The 14697-nt window shown below is 50.0% G+C and overlaps 5 protein-coding genes across 5 annotated transcripts; 1 reads left to right on the forward strand and 4 right to left on the reverse strand.

The window, feature by feature from the left end:
* Positions 1 to 82: 82 nt before the first annotated feature.
* On the reverse strand, positions 83 to 4411 carry ANOM_009504 (putative C6 transcription factor; the record flags this gene model as incomplete). Its single annotated transcript, XM_015554760.1, has 5 exons — positions 83 to 241; positions 412 to 708; positions 1308 to 3152; positions 3223 to 3791; positions 4357 to 4411. 5 exons carry the CDS (start codon positions 4409 to 4411, stop codon positions 83 to 85), a joined length of 2925 nt encoding a protein of 974 aa, XP_015403580.1.
* Positions 4412 to 4685: 274 nt separating this feature from the next.
* ANOM_009505 (putative mannosylphosphorylation protein (Mnn4)) lies at positions 4686 to 6274 on the reverse strand (the record flags this gene model as incomplete). The annotated part of the gene is made up of 8 exons (XM_015554761.1): positions 4686 to 5042; positions 5097 to 5138; positions 5199 to 5326; positions 5380 to 5691; positions 5746 to 5890; positions 5951 to 5974; positions 6043 to 6052; positions 6106 to 6274. 8 exons carry the CDS (start codon positions 6272 to 6274, stop codon positions 4961 to 4963), a joined length of 912 nt encoding a protein of 303 aa, XP_015403579.1. The 3' UTR covers positions 4686 to 4960.
* Positions 6275 to 9310: 3036 nt separating this feature from the next.
* ANOM_009506 (putative C2H2 finger domain protein) lies at positions 9311 to 10931 on the forward strand (the record flags this gene model as incomplete). Its single annotated transcript, XM_015554762.1, has 3 exons — positions 9311 to 9662; positions 9725 to 10101; positions 10164 to 10931. Coding segments are annotated over 3 exons (1461 nt in total), but the record flags the coding sequence as incomplete, so codon positions are not given.
* Positions 10932 to 11624: 693 nt separating this feature from the next.
* Positions 11625 to 12004, reverse strand: ANOM_009507 (TMEM14 family protein; the record flags this gene model as incomplete). The annotated part of the gene is made up of 2 exons (XM_015554763.1): positions 11625 to 11939; positions 12002 to 12004. 2 exons carry the CDS (start codon positions 12002 to 12004, stop codon positions 11625 to 11627), a joined length of 318 nt encoding a protein of 105 aa, XP_015403581.1.
* A 490-nt stretch (positions 12005 to 12494) lies between these two features.
* Positions 12495 to 14471, reverse strand: ANOM_009508 (MFS transporter; the record flags this gene model as incomplete). The annotated part of the gene is made up of 5 exons (XM_015554764.1): positions 12495 to 13072; positions 13131 to 13488; positions 13538 to 14056; positions 14186 to 14214; positions 14423 to 14471. 5 exons carry the CDS (start codon positions 14469 to 14471, stop codon positions 12495 to 12497), a joined length of 1533 nt encoding a protein of 510 aa, XP_015403578.1.
* Positions 14472 to 14697: the final 226 nt, after the last annotated feature.

Below are 14697 nucleotides of genomic sequence, written 5' to 3' on the forward strand. Positions count from 1 at the left end.
CCCATACCAAGATGCCACCGGAGCCCCCAAAACCAGGAAAGAAATCGAACTAGAAAAAAAGAAAAAGGATAGTATGCCAAACTCACCTCTCATGCGAAACCCCATCGGCACTCTTCCCGCCCTTCGCGCTCGTCTTACCGGAACCCTGGGAAGGAGAGGAACTCGTCTGCATGCGCAAGCTCGCCGTAAGCACGAACTGGCCAACGGCAGCACAGAAACCGCTCAGGAAGGCATTGAAGGGCTGTTTTTATAACAATCGGTTAGTCTATCGTTTCTTCATCTTCATCTAATTCCCCATTCTGACAATAGTGGGTTGGATAGCAATGCCCGCATTGGAAATTGGGGACAGGTAGTCAATGGTTGTTGTTTATGGATGTAGTATATCGGAGGGGTTTAAAAAAGTAGACGTACATAGTTGCCCGCTACAACACAGTAGACGAATTGGATGCCCCCGACAAGAACCAGGAATGCCATGAAGACGTCCAGGAGCATTGTTCGTTGCGGCGTGGTCGCCACGTACTGCTGCCAGACATGGTGGATGATGTCCGAGACGGAGGAGTTGGCTGTGAGGGTCTTGGGGCCGGACGAGAGGGATTTGGTCGCGGTGGGAGTCGCCGTGGCGGCGGCGGTGCGTTTCGGAGGCATGGCGGCGTGGGTGGTGTGTATGTTTCTCGCGCGAGGAGCGAATTGTTGGCGTTGTCGGAGGTGCTGATGAAGCTACTGTGTACAGTACTGTACTACTCTGGCCGCGGCATTGGTTCCGGTGTCAGTCACGTGATATATAGTCTGGGCCGCGTACTGCGGCGTAAGATAGTAGAATGGTAGGGAGAATAAGTGTATTATAGGGGTTAATTTTTAGAGAGAGGTGGCTATTTGTCTTTGGAAAGTATAGGTCTCATTTTGTAGTCCATGGGTTCCATGTGGCATACTATACATTGCACTATAATACAGGGAATAATAGACCGCAAGCTACCATTTTATAGAGCGTGTAACCCCACAAAATCCAGATCAACTGGACAGAAGCACCACGCAGTCGTATGTCGTAGATCGTATATCATTAAGATTGGAGAGTTTTGTCGTGATGTGAACCAAATCAAGAGGCAGAGGTGGGAGGCGTTCGCATTATAGAAATTGAGAGGTGAGAACTGGATGGATAATCATCCTGTAGACGAGACTTTTGTGCCAATCTGCGCTAGAGATGAATGAAACGTAAGGGTGACCTCCAGGGTCACAGTCGAGTCAGCAATTAGGCACACCCTGGCCCGAAAACATTAGGTGTCAGTTGATCAGGTAAACCAGCCCGAAACATTGTTTTGCATGTTGCCCATAGGGTTCGTGGGCTGTACATCTTGCATGTCCATCTGGAAGTCACGCATCACTTGATCCCATTCGTCCCAGTTGAGCTGCAAGTTAGACGAATCTTGTTGGAGCTCAGGAGGCAGAGCAGAGCCCTCGGGAATGCCAATCGCTGGCGCCAGATTGGCAGCTGGCTGCTGACCAAGAGAATCTGCAGGCGTTGGCAAAGAAAGCCAGTCCACATCAGGGAACAAGTCACTCATCACCCCCATTGGTCCTCCTTTCCTGAGATCGAGGCCACTCACGGGCGGGTTACTCGATGTAGGACCAGGCAAGGTGCTGGGCGAAAACTGGAAATCTGGGATGCGTGGCAACATCGGAGGATCTATAATTTTTGGCCCTTCCGGAATGCTCAGAGATACAGCACTCGAGGAAGTGACCGTGCTGGGCCCAGGCTGAGCGTGCATCTCTTGCTGTAGTTTAGCTCGGTGGTCGGCTGCTCGCTTCATCAGCCGGGCGAGCGGCCGCCAGAGCATGCCCTTTTTATGTTTTGCGGTCTGCAACCACCCCCCATAGAGTGTGCTCACGGCGGCCCAAGCCCGCTCAGTCAGAGGATTAATGGGACGCACACAGAGTTCGGCCAGGACGAAGGCAATCGCATGCCACTGCATATTGATCGCAAACATCCAGCCCCATTTCTGTGTGTTCTTATCGGCCGTTAATAAACGTGCGAATTCGGCTACCTCAACCGAAGTCAGGAAGAGACTTTCGCGGGAAGAGTTGGTCAAGTTTATCCCCTGATATGGCCGTGTCATCGGATGGTGGACCACCAGCCACAACTTTGTCAGAATGAGGCGAGCAACTGTCGCAGTGACCCATTGGATCGGAACGTTCATATCGCAATGTTGGATATACCTTTCCTCGATGCGCTTGTTGATGATTTGGATCAAGTTGCCACATTTCTCGGGGGAGGGCTGTTGAGGTCCAGGAATATTAGTATTTGGGCATGAATAGCTCACTCGCCGAAGAGCAATCGTGATCTCAAAGCGCATGAGGCTGAAACTCATTTCTGTAAAGCTATTTCTTTCTTCAGGTGGCTCCTGCATCTCGGGGCAGATGTCATCATCATTGATATTCAATGGAAGCCGTGTATCGTACATTCTTTCGGTAATCTGAGTCTCGGTGCCATGGTCCTCAGATGATCGAATATCCAGCAGTCCGATATGCCACCACAATCGTCGGCGCATCTCCGTTTCAAATGGTTTTAGACCGAAGTTCGTTCCATCTCGATGTAGTCCTAAACCTTGGGCAAGCCGAATGACGAGAGAGGTCATAGACCAAACAAATTTAGTATCATCTTCTCGGCGTACCGCGATCAGGAATATCACAGCAGCTTGCAGAAGCATCAGGCTTTGCGTATTCAAAAGGTTCGCCTTCGATAATGCCTGCTCGACAGCGAACCGATATCGACTTACGGCAGTGTCGCGCTCTTCTCCGAGTAGAGTAATGCATTGGTCCGGTGTCAAGCTTATTATCGTTACGAAATACATTGAGAGTAACAAAGCTTCGGAATTTTTGTCCAGCGCGTCCGGATGGTCAGTGGCGTTCGTAAACAATTGCTTAGCCGACGGCTTATGAATAATGGGTATCAAGGGATCCACATTTTCCAAATAGGCCTGCCAAAGCAGTGGGACTTTCGATGGCGGAGGATGAAAACTACGAAGCGAGTGCGAAAGGGAGTAGAATCCAAACAAGAACCCGTCGTGGTTCGTTGAGTGAGTCGAAGAGGACGCCGGAGAGGGATGATCTTCATCCTCTGACGATGACGGGTCCAGTAGGTCCTGAAGCTCTTCAATCTAATGCCGAGTCAGCATCGAGTACGCCGAGGGAGAAATAGACATGGTGAAATCAAGGGTACAAGCCCACCTCGTCTCCCAAGCTGGCCCAAAGCCGGTTGCTGACGTATCGGCTCCGGCCTTCTTCAATCACCAATCTTCCGAACTCATGCTCCAAGTTTCGCGGCTTTCGCTTCGGGTCAAATGGACACCCTTCGGGCTCTGCACTTTGGGGTTCGGCGCTGCCAGGACATTCCGCTGTGGTCACGGACCCACTGCGTTGTTGCGTTGGAGAAGGCACCGTTGACAGAGACGTATTTTTCTCACTGAGATGCTCGATCACGCCTTCTAAACGCTTCAATCGGGATAGAAGTTCCGCATCGTGCGGCCGTTTCGACTTGCGCGGCGCTCGCCCCGGCGGAGGGAACACACACTCAATACCTGCCTTTACACAGTTGACACACGGGCATTTCTTGTTGCAGCGGACCTTCCTCCTCCGACAGGTTATACAGCTCCGCTGGCCATTGTCCTGCGAAGCATGAGAGATCGCTGGGGGGCTTGTTCTTAGGAGGGGATCTGAGCCATATTGAGGTTGTGGATATTCAGCAGGCGGGAACGACATGGCGGAGAAGTGGGGATAGCAGAGAAAACATCCACCAGCTGTAACATTCTCGACCGGGTGGGAGAACGTAGGGGGTATAATATAGGAAGAACACGCATAAGTTGCGAAAACAAAAATTAAAATAGAAACGGGAAAAAATAAGATACGATGCTAAGGAGTATGGGCTATCCAAAAGCAAGTGAGACGGGATCTTCAGTCTTCGACTCATAGTGGAGCTTGCGCGAGGTCTTCCGTTCCTTTCATTGGCTCCATCAGCCAACGTCCAGGCCGAACGACAGGATCTTGGCGGGTTTCATTGGCTGGGACACCTGGAAACATTACTAATCTACAGTAATCACGGTACCGCTAAGGACCAGAAGTATCATCCTTCTCGGTTTCAACCGTGTATCGCTTGTTCCCGGAATATTACCAGAAGCTTATGATACGAATGCCCCTGACGTCATCTCCGCACTACCGGAGTGATCAGAAGCTAAAATCATAGCAGCCTGAGGTGCGTGCAGGTCAGCAGATCTCCGTTTCTTATCTGATCGAAATGTAATCGGAGCTGTGGACAACTGGAACTCCTATTATCGGCTCTGCATCCGTGAGTCAACCTCTTCGTACCGGGCAATCCCGTATTGGCCCCCAGTAGCATGAAGCCACGAGAGTTAAGGTTCATTTGAGACAGGGCTTAGACGGACAGCCACAAACTCGACATGATTCGTCCGCTCGTATTGTGGACAACTCAAGCCTCAGGCAAGCAGCAGCCTCGTGGCCTGGGACGTTTGCAGTTCTATTCATAGGGTTTTCGAGCCAACAATTGAGGGTAGCACAGGAAATAATGTTCAGAGGTGGTCGCGGTCACTTCTGTCGACCGTCAGACACAAAGGATACATTTATCCAATACTATATATATACATGTCATGTACATCCATTAACCAACCATATTGGCACAAACCCACACAATGAGGCTCGAGAGTATAAAGCGCATCCGCAGGGATCTTCGATAAGAAGCCAACATGACCAAATATGTGCTATAAGAACCGAACGCCAAGTGCAATCCATGCCGGAAGAATGCGCAACCCTAAATAGCAGAAACGCCGGTAAAATGATGGGGGATTCTTGCCGAATCCAATGCAGGTTCACGTCGTCATGATTACAAGGTAAATCGAGTGAGGTATAGAGCTCGTCGAGCGAATATGAAAGTTATTTTGTGGCGTTGGCAAAATCATGTCATCTTATATTTGAGAGGCGTCGTTCGCACGGGCAGATCGACGGCACCTCGTCGTCGCAGCGACCGCTTTCGTTTCCTGCGCATAGTATAAGCAAGAAGTCTATCAAGCACTCCGTCAACTATGACTTACGAAACTGCATCCCAAACCAGAGTTTCTTCATTGAAATGGTGACTGCGAAGTGGGTGTCAGTTTACCAACAAGACCGCCGGAAAGAAAATGGCGCAAACGTACTCTTGAAAATCCGTGGCGGTCAAGGCCTTGGATCCATATTCCTCTTCAAGAAGCTTGACGTATTCGAAGGGAATCTTAACTGGGAAGTCTTCAAAGCGACTATTCCGGAGCGGGAAGATGTCATTTTCCTTGGACAAAAATCAGTCATACTGGCGTGCGACGCTGAGGGCAAGCTACTTACATCAAAATGATGTTTGTCTTTGCACATTAAAGCTCCGGTGTCGCCCTTTTTTCTCTTCTCATCGTCCGGCCGTACTGCAGTAATATCGATAAACAATCCCGACGAGGTATCAATCCACCGTGCATCAATGACGTTCATTTTGTCTTCGATTGAACGGAAAACGTAGTTCGGGTTGATCTCGAGTAAATAGGTTCGCCCGCCCTCGACGCCTGGAATATCGAAATGGTGCTCGGTCATATTGTAATATTCATCCAGGAAATGGATGGTCGGCTCCGAAATCTGGACATCGATATCATTGTCCCATGGGAAGATCTAGCCGTCATTAGGAAACGCCATATGTCTTCATATCCCATGGTCTCACGCTACCTTTTGGTTCCACCACCACGCCAGAAGAGTTCCGTGCATTATCCATGTTTCAGCACCCATATCGGCCATGGTTGACAGGTATGTTCGAATGAGTTGGGATAGGTGTGGCAGCGTCTCTTCCTCCGAAAGCTCTTGGTCGGCGTACCTACAAATAACAAACTTTAGTACATGCGCCAACCCGGAACAGAGAACTCAAAAAACATACCTTCCATCATAGTGATAGTGGAAACTATTGTCGAACCAGTTAGTTCAGCAAATCTAGAGAAAGCGAAACCGATGACGTTGCAAAACACATACCTAGACTCGTCTAATGACTTGGTTAGCAGTCGCTTAGAATTTCTCGGAACAGTAGGCACTTACGGAAGTATTTCTCTGTCGCTGGTTCACTGGGGCCTGTGCCGCTATAGTCCTTGACAAACTTTGTCCTTACACTTTTGAAATCGGGGTCGGTATCCGAGATGGCCAACGCACCCACGGCGAACACGAGCCCGTAGAGACCAGGAAGCCACGGGGATGTGGAAATCCACATTGCGTGTGAGAGAACGAATGGTGTCTCAAGTTTGCCGCCAACTTAACTCCTTTCCAATGTTGTTTTGGTGTTTTGGAATGTCAATGTAATTTTTTTTATTTCCTCCTTTCCTAATTCAGTCCAATGACGAATAAGCCTGCATGCCCAAGTGGTACCGGTGGCACAGGGCGTTTATAAGGTAGGCCGGGGTTGCTGGTGCGGGAAGGACGGAAGTCCGTCAGGAATCCGATATGCGCCCGGGGGGATCGAAGTTGAGATCGGCAAAATCAATGTGTCACAGCGAGCGAATTGAAGTATAGTTATCGTTTGGGGACAAGGGAGGTTATTGGGGAGAAATAATCTTCAATTACCGAAGAAATTGGGACCGTCCAGCAGATATGTAGGGATCTGGAATGCCAGATCAGTGGGTCAATTTGGATTTTATGGCAGTCGCGTGCTCAGTTACTTGGTGGCAAGTCATTAAATAGCCTTGATCTAAGACAACCTTCGTTGCTGCTGCCATGGAAAGCCTTGTGGACCTTGGCGCTGCAGATTGGTTCTTTGATCGGGCCACTCAGAGGCGCGACGGCGTTACTATGATTAAGTCGAGAGAGGGGCCGTTCCTCGCTGCATTTTGAATTCCCGTGCTTCCGTGCATAACAAGAACACCCTTATCATAAAATTTCATGGAATTCAAGGCCTCCCACACTGAACACTGCCCACGACATGCACCGTCTTCCAGATCCTTTTGTTCGCGGTAATTCCACCAGTAGCATGCCCTTCCCACCACAGGTACCGCGAGGAATCTCGATTTTTTTCCAGTGGCATTGGTTGAATGGGAAGATATGGGGATGAGGCCGCGTCATGGCTGCGTACTGAGTAATCCCGCTTTTCCCAACATCAGATTAACGAGTCAGTACGTGGTTCTATTGGAGCTTTGGGATGCTACATTGGTCTCCCAGATCGTATCGCCAGAGTATCCTCGGCCCCCTATTCTTCTATCTTGAAGAAAAGACATCGAACAAGCCAGTTGATGTGAGCGGACACATTTGCCGACATGCCTGTGCAACATACCTCTTTTACTTTACTATGTATTTCTATGTATAGTCACGGCGTGTGGAGCCTGGAGGACCCACTGTCTAGATAAACAGAGACCTAAACAGAAACCCGGAAAAAAAAAAAAGCAAAAGGGGAGAGAGAAGAAAAATTCCCAAAATAAAAGAAACAACGTCAGACGCGATAACGAAGGAGATTATATTTCACAAAGGTTCATATTCAGCCCCTATCGCGCAATTGCTTCCCCTTTTTCGAGAGACGTGTCGGTATACGTATCCAGCATCGAGACCCCGAACACAGGCAGCAATATGAACTTCAATCCCCCCAGCATTGCCAAGGAAACTAACCCACCACTAAAAAGGAGAAGGATCCGGTTGTCAGTTGAAGACCGTTGGGGTTGTGTATTGACGTCAACCGGGCTACTGCGAGACAATTCCATGGTTCTGCACGGAAAGTCTTCAAGTCCTACCCTCGATATGCAATTTTCACTCCACTAGCCACAGGTAGAGTCGCCTCAAACTGGCTACCTTTCTATGTTACAAATATGCCGACTGCTATAGCGTTCTTATTCTATGTATAAAACGGTAGTGATGGTATTTCTTGTCACGTAGATTGAAGTGATATGTATTATGAATACTATTTGGGAGTATACTGTTCGAGGTAGAACTCGCATAGCCGAATTTAGACGCCATATCCGCTACTTTGTATCCCGTGGATTTAATCTAAATGTAGCCGCCACAAAGTGTATACCGGGGTTATAGATCCGTAAATTACTGTGTAGAAACGATGCACACCCCTTATTGAACATGGCAGATAATCCATCGCTTAAATTGATTATCTGAAACACACCCAAGGTACCATGTGCCGTGAAGTTGCACCAGAGCAGAGCGTTGCACTCGGGAATCGTCGGTTCTGTTATCCGACGGGTTGAGAGAACTCCATGCGGAACGGATTAGGGGGTTGATTTCTGCAGAGTATATCGAGTAGTATTGTGTACCCCCGCAAATCTTGGCTCCTGACATCTTCGACGTCATTTCTGGCCAGCCAACGCCGTACCCTCTCATTCCGGCATCTGGGTATAGAACGCCGGCCTCTGGAGCCCAAAGATAGGCCCAGAACCGGAATAGACTTAGTGACTGGACACCCTGTCCCTGTAAAGTACCCATGCTAAGCTGCGCAATGCCGAAGCTACCGGCAGTGGCTTGAAGTTGGCTGGGTAACCCTGTTCGATCTCTAGTACTGCTCACTCTACGGAGTACTCCGTAGCATGAAGGACATTGCAACAGTATTGTGCTGATTAATGTCCGAATATCCTAGTATACGAGCGTTTAGGATACATAGAGAAGATGGTAGGTATTCTGCAACAGAAGCTGGTTCTAGGGCTCGTGTCGCATGATGAGCCTTGCATTCCGTCTGACCAATGTGTGAATGGCTTGGGCGTTCGAGGATACATGGCAGTGAAAATACCCTATCCATGGTTTAGGCCCAACGAGCGCTACATCCCGACAACATATTTTCTGGGAACGGCTAATAACTCCACGTAGCGTGACCACCACATTGTGTCTTGATTCCGGGAAGACGAAGAGAAGGGGATTGCTAAAAAAGCTTGAGAATAATTGTAGATGCAAAAAGAAATCGCCGTCCCAGGTGAGGATCGAACTCACAACCTCCTGATTAACAGTCAGACGCGCTAACCAATTGCGCCACCGAGACGATCTTGTTGAATTGGCTCAGTGTGGCTTGACTTATAAGCCTTAAACTTTTGGCCTCAGGTCTAGGTACTTATGTGCAGTGGTGACTCTTGGCATAGATAATCTTTCCTGATGATTGTGTGAATGTATATTCAATAAAGGTTGTTTGTAAAGTAACTGTTCTCAAGAAAGTCAGTAGGCTTAAAGAACAATAATCCATAGACTACAGAACAGCAACCACAGTATCTCAGAGTACATAGCCAAGATGGCCATGGTATCCCGTGAATACCAAGTATTGCGCTAGTATTAGATACGTCACAGGAAGGAACACCTAGATAAATCTGATCTGCACGTGACGAGGCAAGCCTCACCTCAAGGCACGACAGTTGTTCCACCACCGGCGCCTGGCCGCCAACGCGTCGACAATCCCCGGCAGCGCATCCACCATCATCGTCAATCGGACATCAGATACACTCCAGCTCAAGAATCCACAGTCACCATGGGAAAGAAGAGACGTGGTCCCACCTTGGATGAGCTTCTAGCTCGTCCGTGGTGCTACTACTGCGAACGTGATTTCGATGACCTTAAAATCCTCATATCGCATCAGAAGGCGAAGCATTTTAAATGCGAGAGGTGTGGGAGAAGGCTGAACACTGCTGGAGGTGGGTTGTGATATCTTTCTCTGTTCTATTTTGATGGACCGATTCTAACCCCGCGCGAACAGGATTGTCGGTACATATGAGTCAAGTACATAAGGAACAGTTATCGGCTGTTGACAATGCGCTTCCTAACCGGCAAAGTCTTGACGTTGAGATCTTCGGCATGGAAGGTGTCCCCGACGATATCATCCAGACTCACAACCAGCGGGTCGTAACACAGTTCCACCAAGCCGAGGCGGAGCGACAGGCCCAGACTGGTAACCCTCCTGCTGGCGCAGGCGTTGGCGGACAGCCAGCGAAGAGACCGAAGCTTGAAAATGTATCGGATCTGAAAAAGCGACTGGCAGAACATAAAGCCAAAAAGGCCGAGGCTCTGACCGGCGGAAGCAGCGGTGACGTGACGCCTGTTGGCGCAGGACAAACACAGAATGCGGGTTCCTTTGTAAGTTTGACATAGTAGATTTGGCTGTTCAAAGTTCCCTGAGGCTAACGATTGCGACGCAGAGCCAGTCACCCTCGGCAGCCGCGCCAAACTCACAGTACACATATCCTCAGCCGTACGGGGGTGCGGGCTCTCCCTATCAACAAACGGCCAGTCCGGTCTACCAGAATTTCTCACCTGGCGGACAAACACAATTCCCCCCTAGTGCGCAGTATACTCCAGCGGGGTACTCCCCGCAATCATTCCAGGGCACTCCCGGTCAGACCGGCGCAGCTTACGGAACACCACCGCCTTTCCCTCAACAACAGCCACAGCAACCGACTCCTCAAACCAACACACCCCCACAGGCTGGCGCATTTGCGCAACGATCTGGGAGCTTACCAGCTGCCCCCGGCCTTCCGCAACGGCCTGCCGTGGGTGCGCCACAGGTCAATGCCTATCAGCTACAGCAAATGCACATGGGCCATCCGGTTCCGGCCACGGGTGCACCTGCTGGCGCTGCTAATAGCGAGAAGCCCCCAGGAGCCGAAGCCACACCGTTCTCATCGTCTGTTGACGACCTCATCTCCGGTGCTGCCAAAGAAGCAGACCAAGCAGCCGCCACCGCTGCCCCTCCCACAGAAGAGAAGCCCGCCAAGAAGGACAAATCCAAGCAGTCAAGATTGGTGTATTCTGACAATGAGACCAGTCCGGAGGAAAAGATGGCGAAACTGCCCAGGTACGCATTCGTTCCCGATCGTTTAGGGGAAACGGCGCTCCAAGAACAAGTTCCTGCGGCCGTAACAGGGGCCGAACGGGGTCCGGATACGGTATTCGACGCGACGGATTAATTTCCTTACCGAAGAACTCGAATGGTTGGCGACAGGAGATAACCGACTGTCTCGAAGTTCGGCCCGACGGAGCGCAAAAGACTCGCGAGGTCAACGGACAGGGATGGACCACAAAAATCCAGCTAAGTTCGATTGCATGTCAAAAATTCTAGATACACGTTTTGATGATCTATCTTCTGGTCATGCTTTACTGCGTCCTGCCCTGATCTTCTATCAGTAGGTGGCGGCCTTTGCATACACGGGCCTTGCAGCAGGCATCGCATGCATGTCCACCGTGGCTTGTTTTTTTTTTCTCTTTGACCGTGCACCCCCCACGCCATGGTTACGCGACATGAGCGACGATAAGTGTTGGTGAGTTGGTCGTCGAACTTTACTGAAGGAGCTGATCTTCGCGCAATGCGTTTCTTTTACTGCCGTCGGTCCGAACCGGTCTACTTAACTGTAAGTTCTGGTGAAGGTAGGCAATCATCCATTTGCAAATAAATCTCGGATAGTTCAGTTGTATCATCTTAAGACCAAAGAATAACCCATGTAATGAATGACAACGCACAACCATCAATCAAATGACATTTAGAGAGAGAAAAAAGAGGACTCAAATGGTATAATCATACACAACCCCCACGACCTTACAATCTCAAAATGAAATGACTCAATCAATCAATCAATCACTAGGACTGTAGACCCAAACTCATTTCAATTCCTTCCCAAAACAGCCCTCCCAAAAACCAAAAGCCCATAAATAGCCACAAAGCTCAACCCAATCGGCACCGGCTTGCGGGTCTTAATCGCCCTGGGGATGGAGCTCCCGCTCAGGACAATAGAGGCCAAGAGACCCAGCTCATCACCGTAGGCCTGGCCCGAGCGCAGACGCTGGAAACTGTAGAGGTAGAGGGCGCCGACAGAGAGACCGGCTGCGATGGAGGGGACGGAGCCGGTGCGGGCGTAGCCGATTACTCCGCCGAGGGAGGTGAGGATGGAGAGGGAGAGGGCGGAGTTGGTTTCGAGGGACTGCTATCTGTTAGTTTTGGTTGTTGGAGATGTAGGGGGGTTATTTGTGGGGGTGGGAGGACCATTTTGAGGGGTGATTGCTTCTGGGGTTCTTTTTTAGGGGTTGTTGTGTTGTTTGGGGGTGATTGTATGGAGGAGGGATGGAGGATGAGGTGATGGGATGGGATGGTGTTATGGGTGGTATGGCTTCGGAGTTAAGCTTGGCTGGGGGAAAGCTCCGAGATGACAGCTTGGGGTGGATTATGTTGGCTATGATTGGTCAATGAGTGGGTCTCTACAGGAGAACAGTAACTATACTAAGTATGTACTGGAACTAACTTGAAGTAGTGTAAGTAGATACACAATGTATGTAGCTTTCATTCTATTATAACTGAAATGGTACATTCGACTATCGTTCATTTTATATGGCCATCATTTGTATGTCTTTCGTGATCATCAACTTCTATATCCGGTCGTGGAATCGGTTCTGCGATGGGCGGTTGTTAAGCTTAATGCGGTTGCTAGACACCGACACAAGTAGCCTAGACTTTATAAAAGCTTGTGGTTTGAAACTGATTAGTGGCTTGTCCTGGGCTCAGGGGACTGGCGGTGATCAGCTGCCCCGTAGCCGGTTTCCTGTGGTTCATCCTGCTCCTCTTCAGCATCGTTGCCCTGGAATCCATCGGGTTCAACGGTCCAATAAATAGGGACAGCGCTCAAAGTGCCGAAAATGGCGAGGATCCACCAAGGAAAGATGACGTATCCTTTCTTTACGCCGAATGTGAATGCTGCACCGCAGATGGCGGGCCCGGCGGCTCGTCCCACGGCGCTGATACTCGTGGCAACTCCGTTCAGGGTCCCCAGCACGGTTAGGCTGGTGGCTGAGTTGGTCAGCAGGATCGTGATGCTGGGGAAGCCGAAGATGGTCGCGGCGAGCTTTGAGAGCATGAGGATGAAAACTGCTACGTGACGCAGAGACTCTGGTACCAAAGCAGTGAACGGGGTTACAAGGTAGATAACGGGAAATACGAGGACCATGGCCTTCAAACAATTGAGGACACCAAATCGCTTGGCCGCGCTTGGGAAGACCAGGAATTGCAGAAACATCCCGATGATTCCAATAAGAGTATAATATAAGCCGATCGTTTGGGAATCTGAGAGAAGAAATTAGACGGTAGATAGGGGACAAATCATGATCTCACAGGGACTTACCGACGCCAAATCCTCCTATGAATTTGAATGGTAGGTGCACATCCGGGTTATCATGGATTTGCTGGACAGGAGTATGCAGGAACACTGGGAGAAGTGAGTCGAATGCCATCGTGTGCAGCGCCATCAAGGCATACGCTATGAGTATCAGTTTGGACTGTGGCGAGAACACTTCCTTCCAACTCGGTCGTTTGACTGGGGCTTTCTTCCGCTGGGGCGGGTTCCCACCCAGCAAAGGGGTGTTCTCATCGTCCTGCACTGCGTACCGCGCTTTCTCCTCTCGGGAAGTACTGCAACTGGTCAGCATTTTGCCCAATACCAAGCCGTAGTCGCGGTGGTCCTTCCTCGTTGCCAGCGTTTCCTGTATCTTGTTAGACACTGTCCTTAGATAATCTATGTGGCCATCTTACATGCAAGAACAAGAACCCCGTCGCAATACCAACGATAAAGAGAATGGCAGACGCTATGTTAGGTAAAATGAAAGGATTCCTCTTTAGAAACTCCGAGTTGCCAAAGATATCCGGGTGCTTCTCCGCCGGATGTGCTAGGGCGCCTCCGAAAGCAGGGCCAAAGATAGTACCAATAGTCCACACCAGAGGCATGACGCTAAAGGCACGGGGCTGCAGCTCCTTCTCTGGGACCATTTCGGCTACCATCGTACGGATAATGCCAACGTTACCGTTCATGAGCCCGAGCAGTGCGCGGGTGACCACTATCCATCCCAGGGTTTGCGAGAAACCGAACAACAAGGAAATAACCATGGTGCAGGTCAACCCCAACAGGATGATCGGCTTGCGACCGAAGTGGTCCGAGGCAGTGCCCCAAGTTACAGCCATGACAGCCTGACTGATGGACGTGACGGCGGAGGAGATGCCGACCCATTTGGCGACCTCATTCTTCGGAACTCCTACATATTCGATCATCTCCGGCTGCACAGTAGTCAGATATCTGCGAGATAGACATGGCCAACGAACAGATTCAGGAACGGAGTGACAACCAAACCAACTAAGGGCAAGGCAAGGGGAGCGATATTATCTGGGAATAAAGGTGGTGCCTACAAGATACGGCAAAACAGAAGTCAAAACCACTGTGGACGGGAACAGATCATTTTAGCACTTGATCGCGCCATCATTGACCGATCTAATAGCTAGAATCGGAAAACTCTGCAAGACGAGTTCAGTTCACTGTACGTACCAGGCTCAGCAAAGCGACATATTGCTATTTGAGGCGGAAGAAGTGACGAGGCACGCGATCAGTATAGAACCGAGCGACAAGGGTTTGGCAGGTCAACTTACAGAGAATTATTAGCTGCCGAACCGGCAGCCTTGGCTGTTTTTCCTGCATGAAGACCGGGGCAAATGGCGTGCTCGAAATCTTATATCAATGAGGTCTTGATAGGCAGTCGATCACGGTCGACAGCTGTAAGAACGGAAAGAAAGAGAGAGAGAGGAGAGGAGTCGAACGCAAAAGAGCGGAGATGACGAGGTGAAACCGACGACAATTGAAGATAGTAAAGAAAGAACATCGCAGCAGTGGAGACTAAAGACGGGCTGGTGGGTCAGCACAATCA

The sequence above is a fragment of the Aspergillus nomiae genome (genome assembly GCF_001204775.2).
Source record: "Aspergillus nomiae NRRL 13137 chromosome Unknown contig00326, whole genome shotgun sequence".
Taxonomy (NCBI): domain Eukaryota; kingdom Fungi; phylum Ascomycota; class Eurotiomycetes; order Eurotiales; family Aspergillaceae; genus Aspergillus; species Aspergillus nomiae.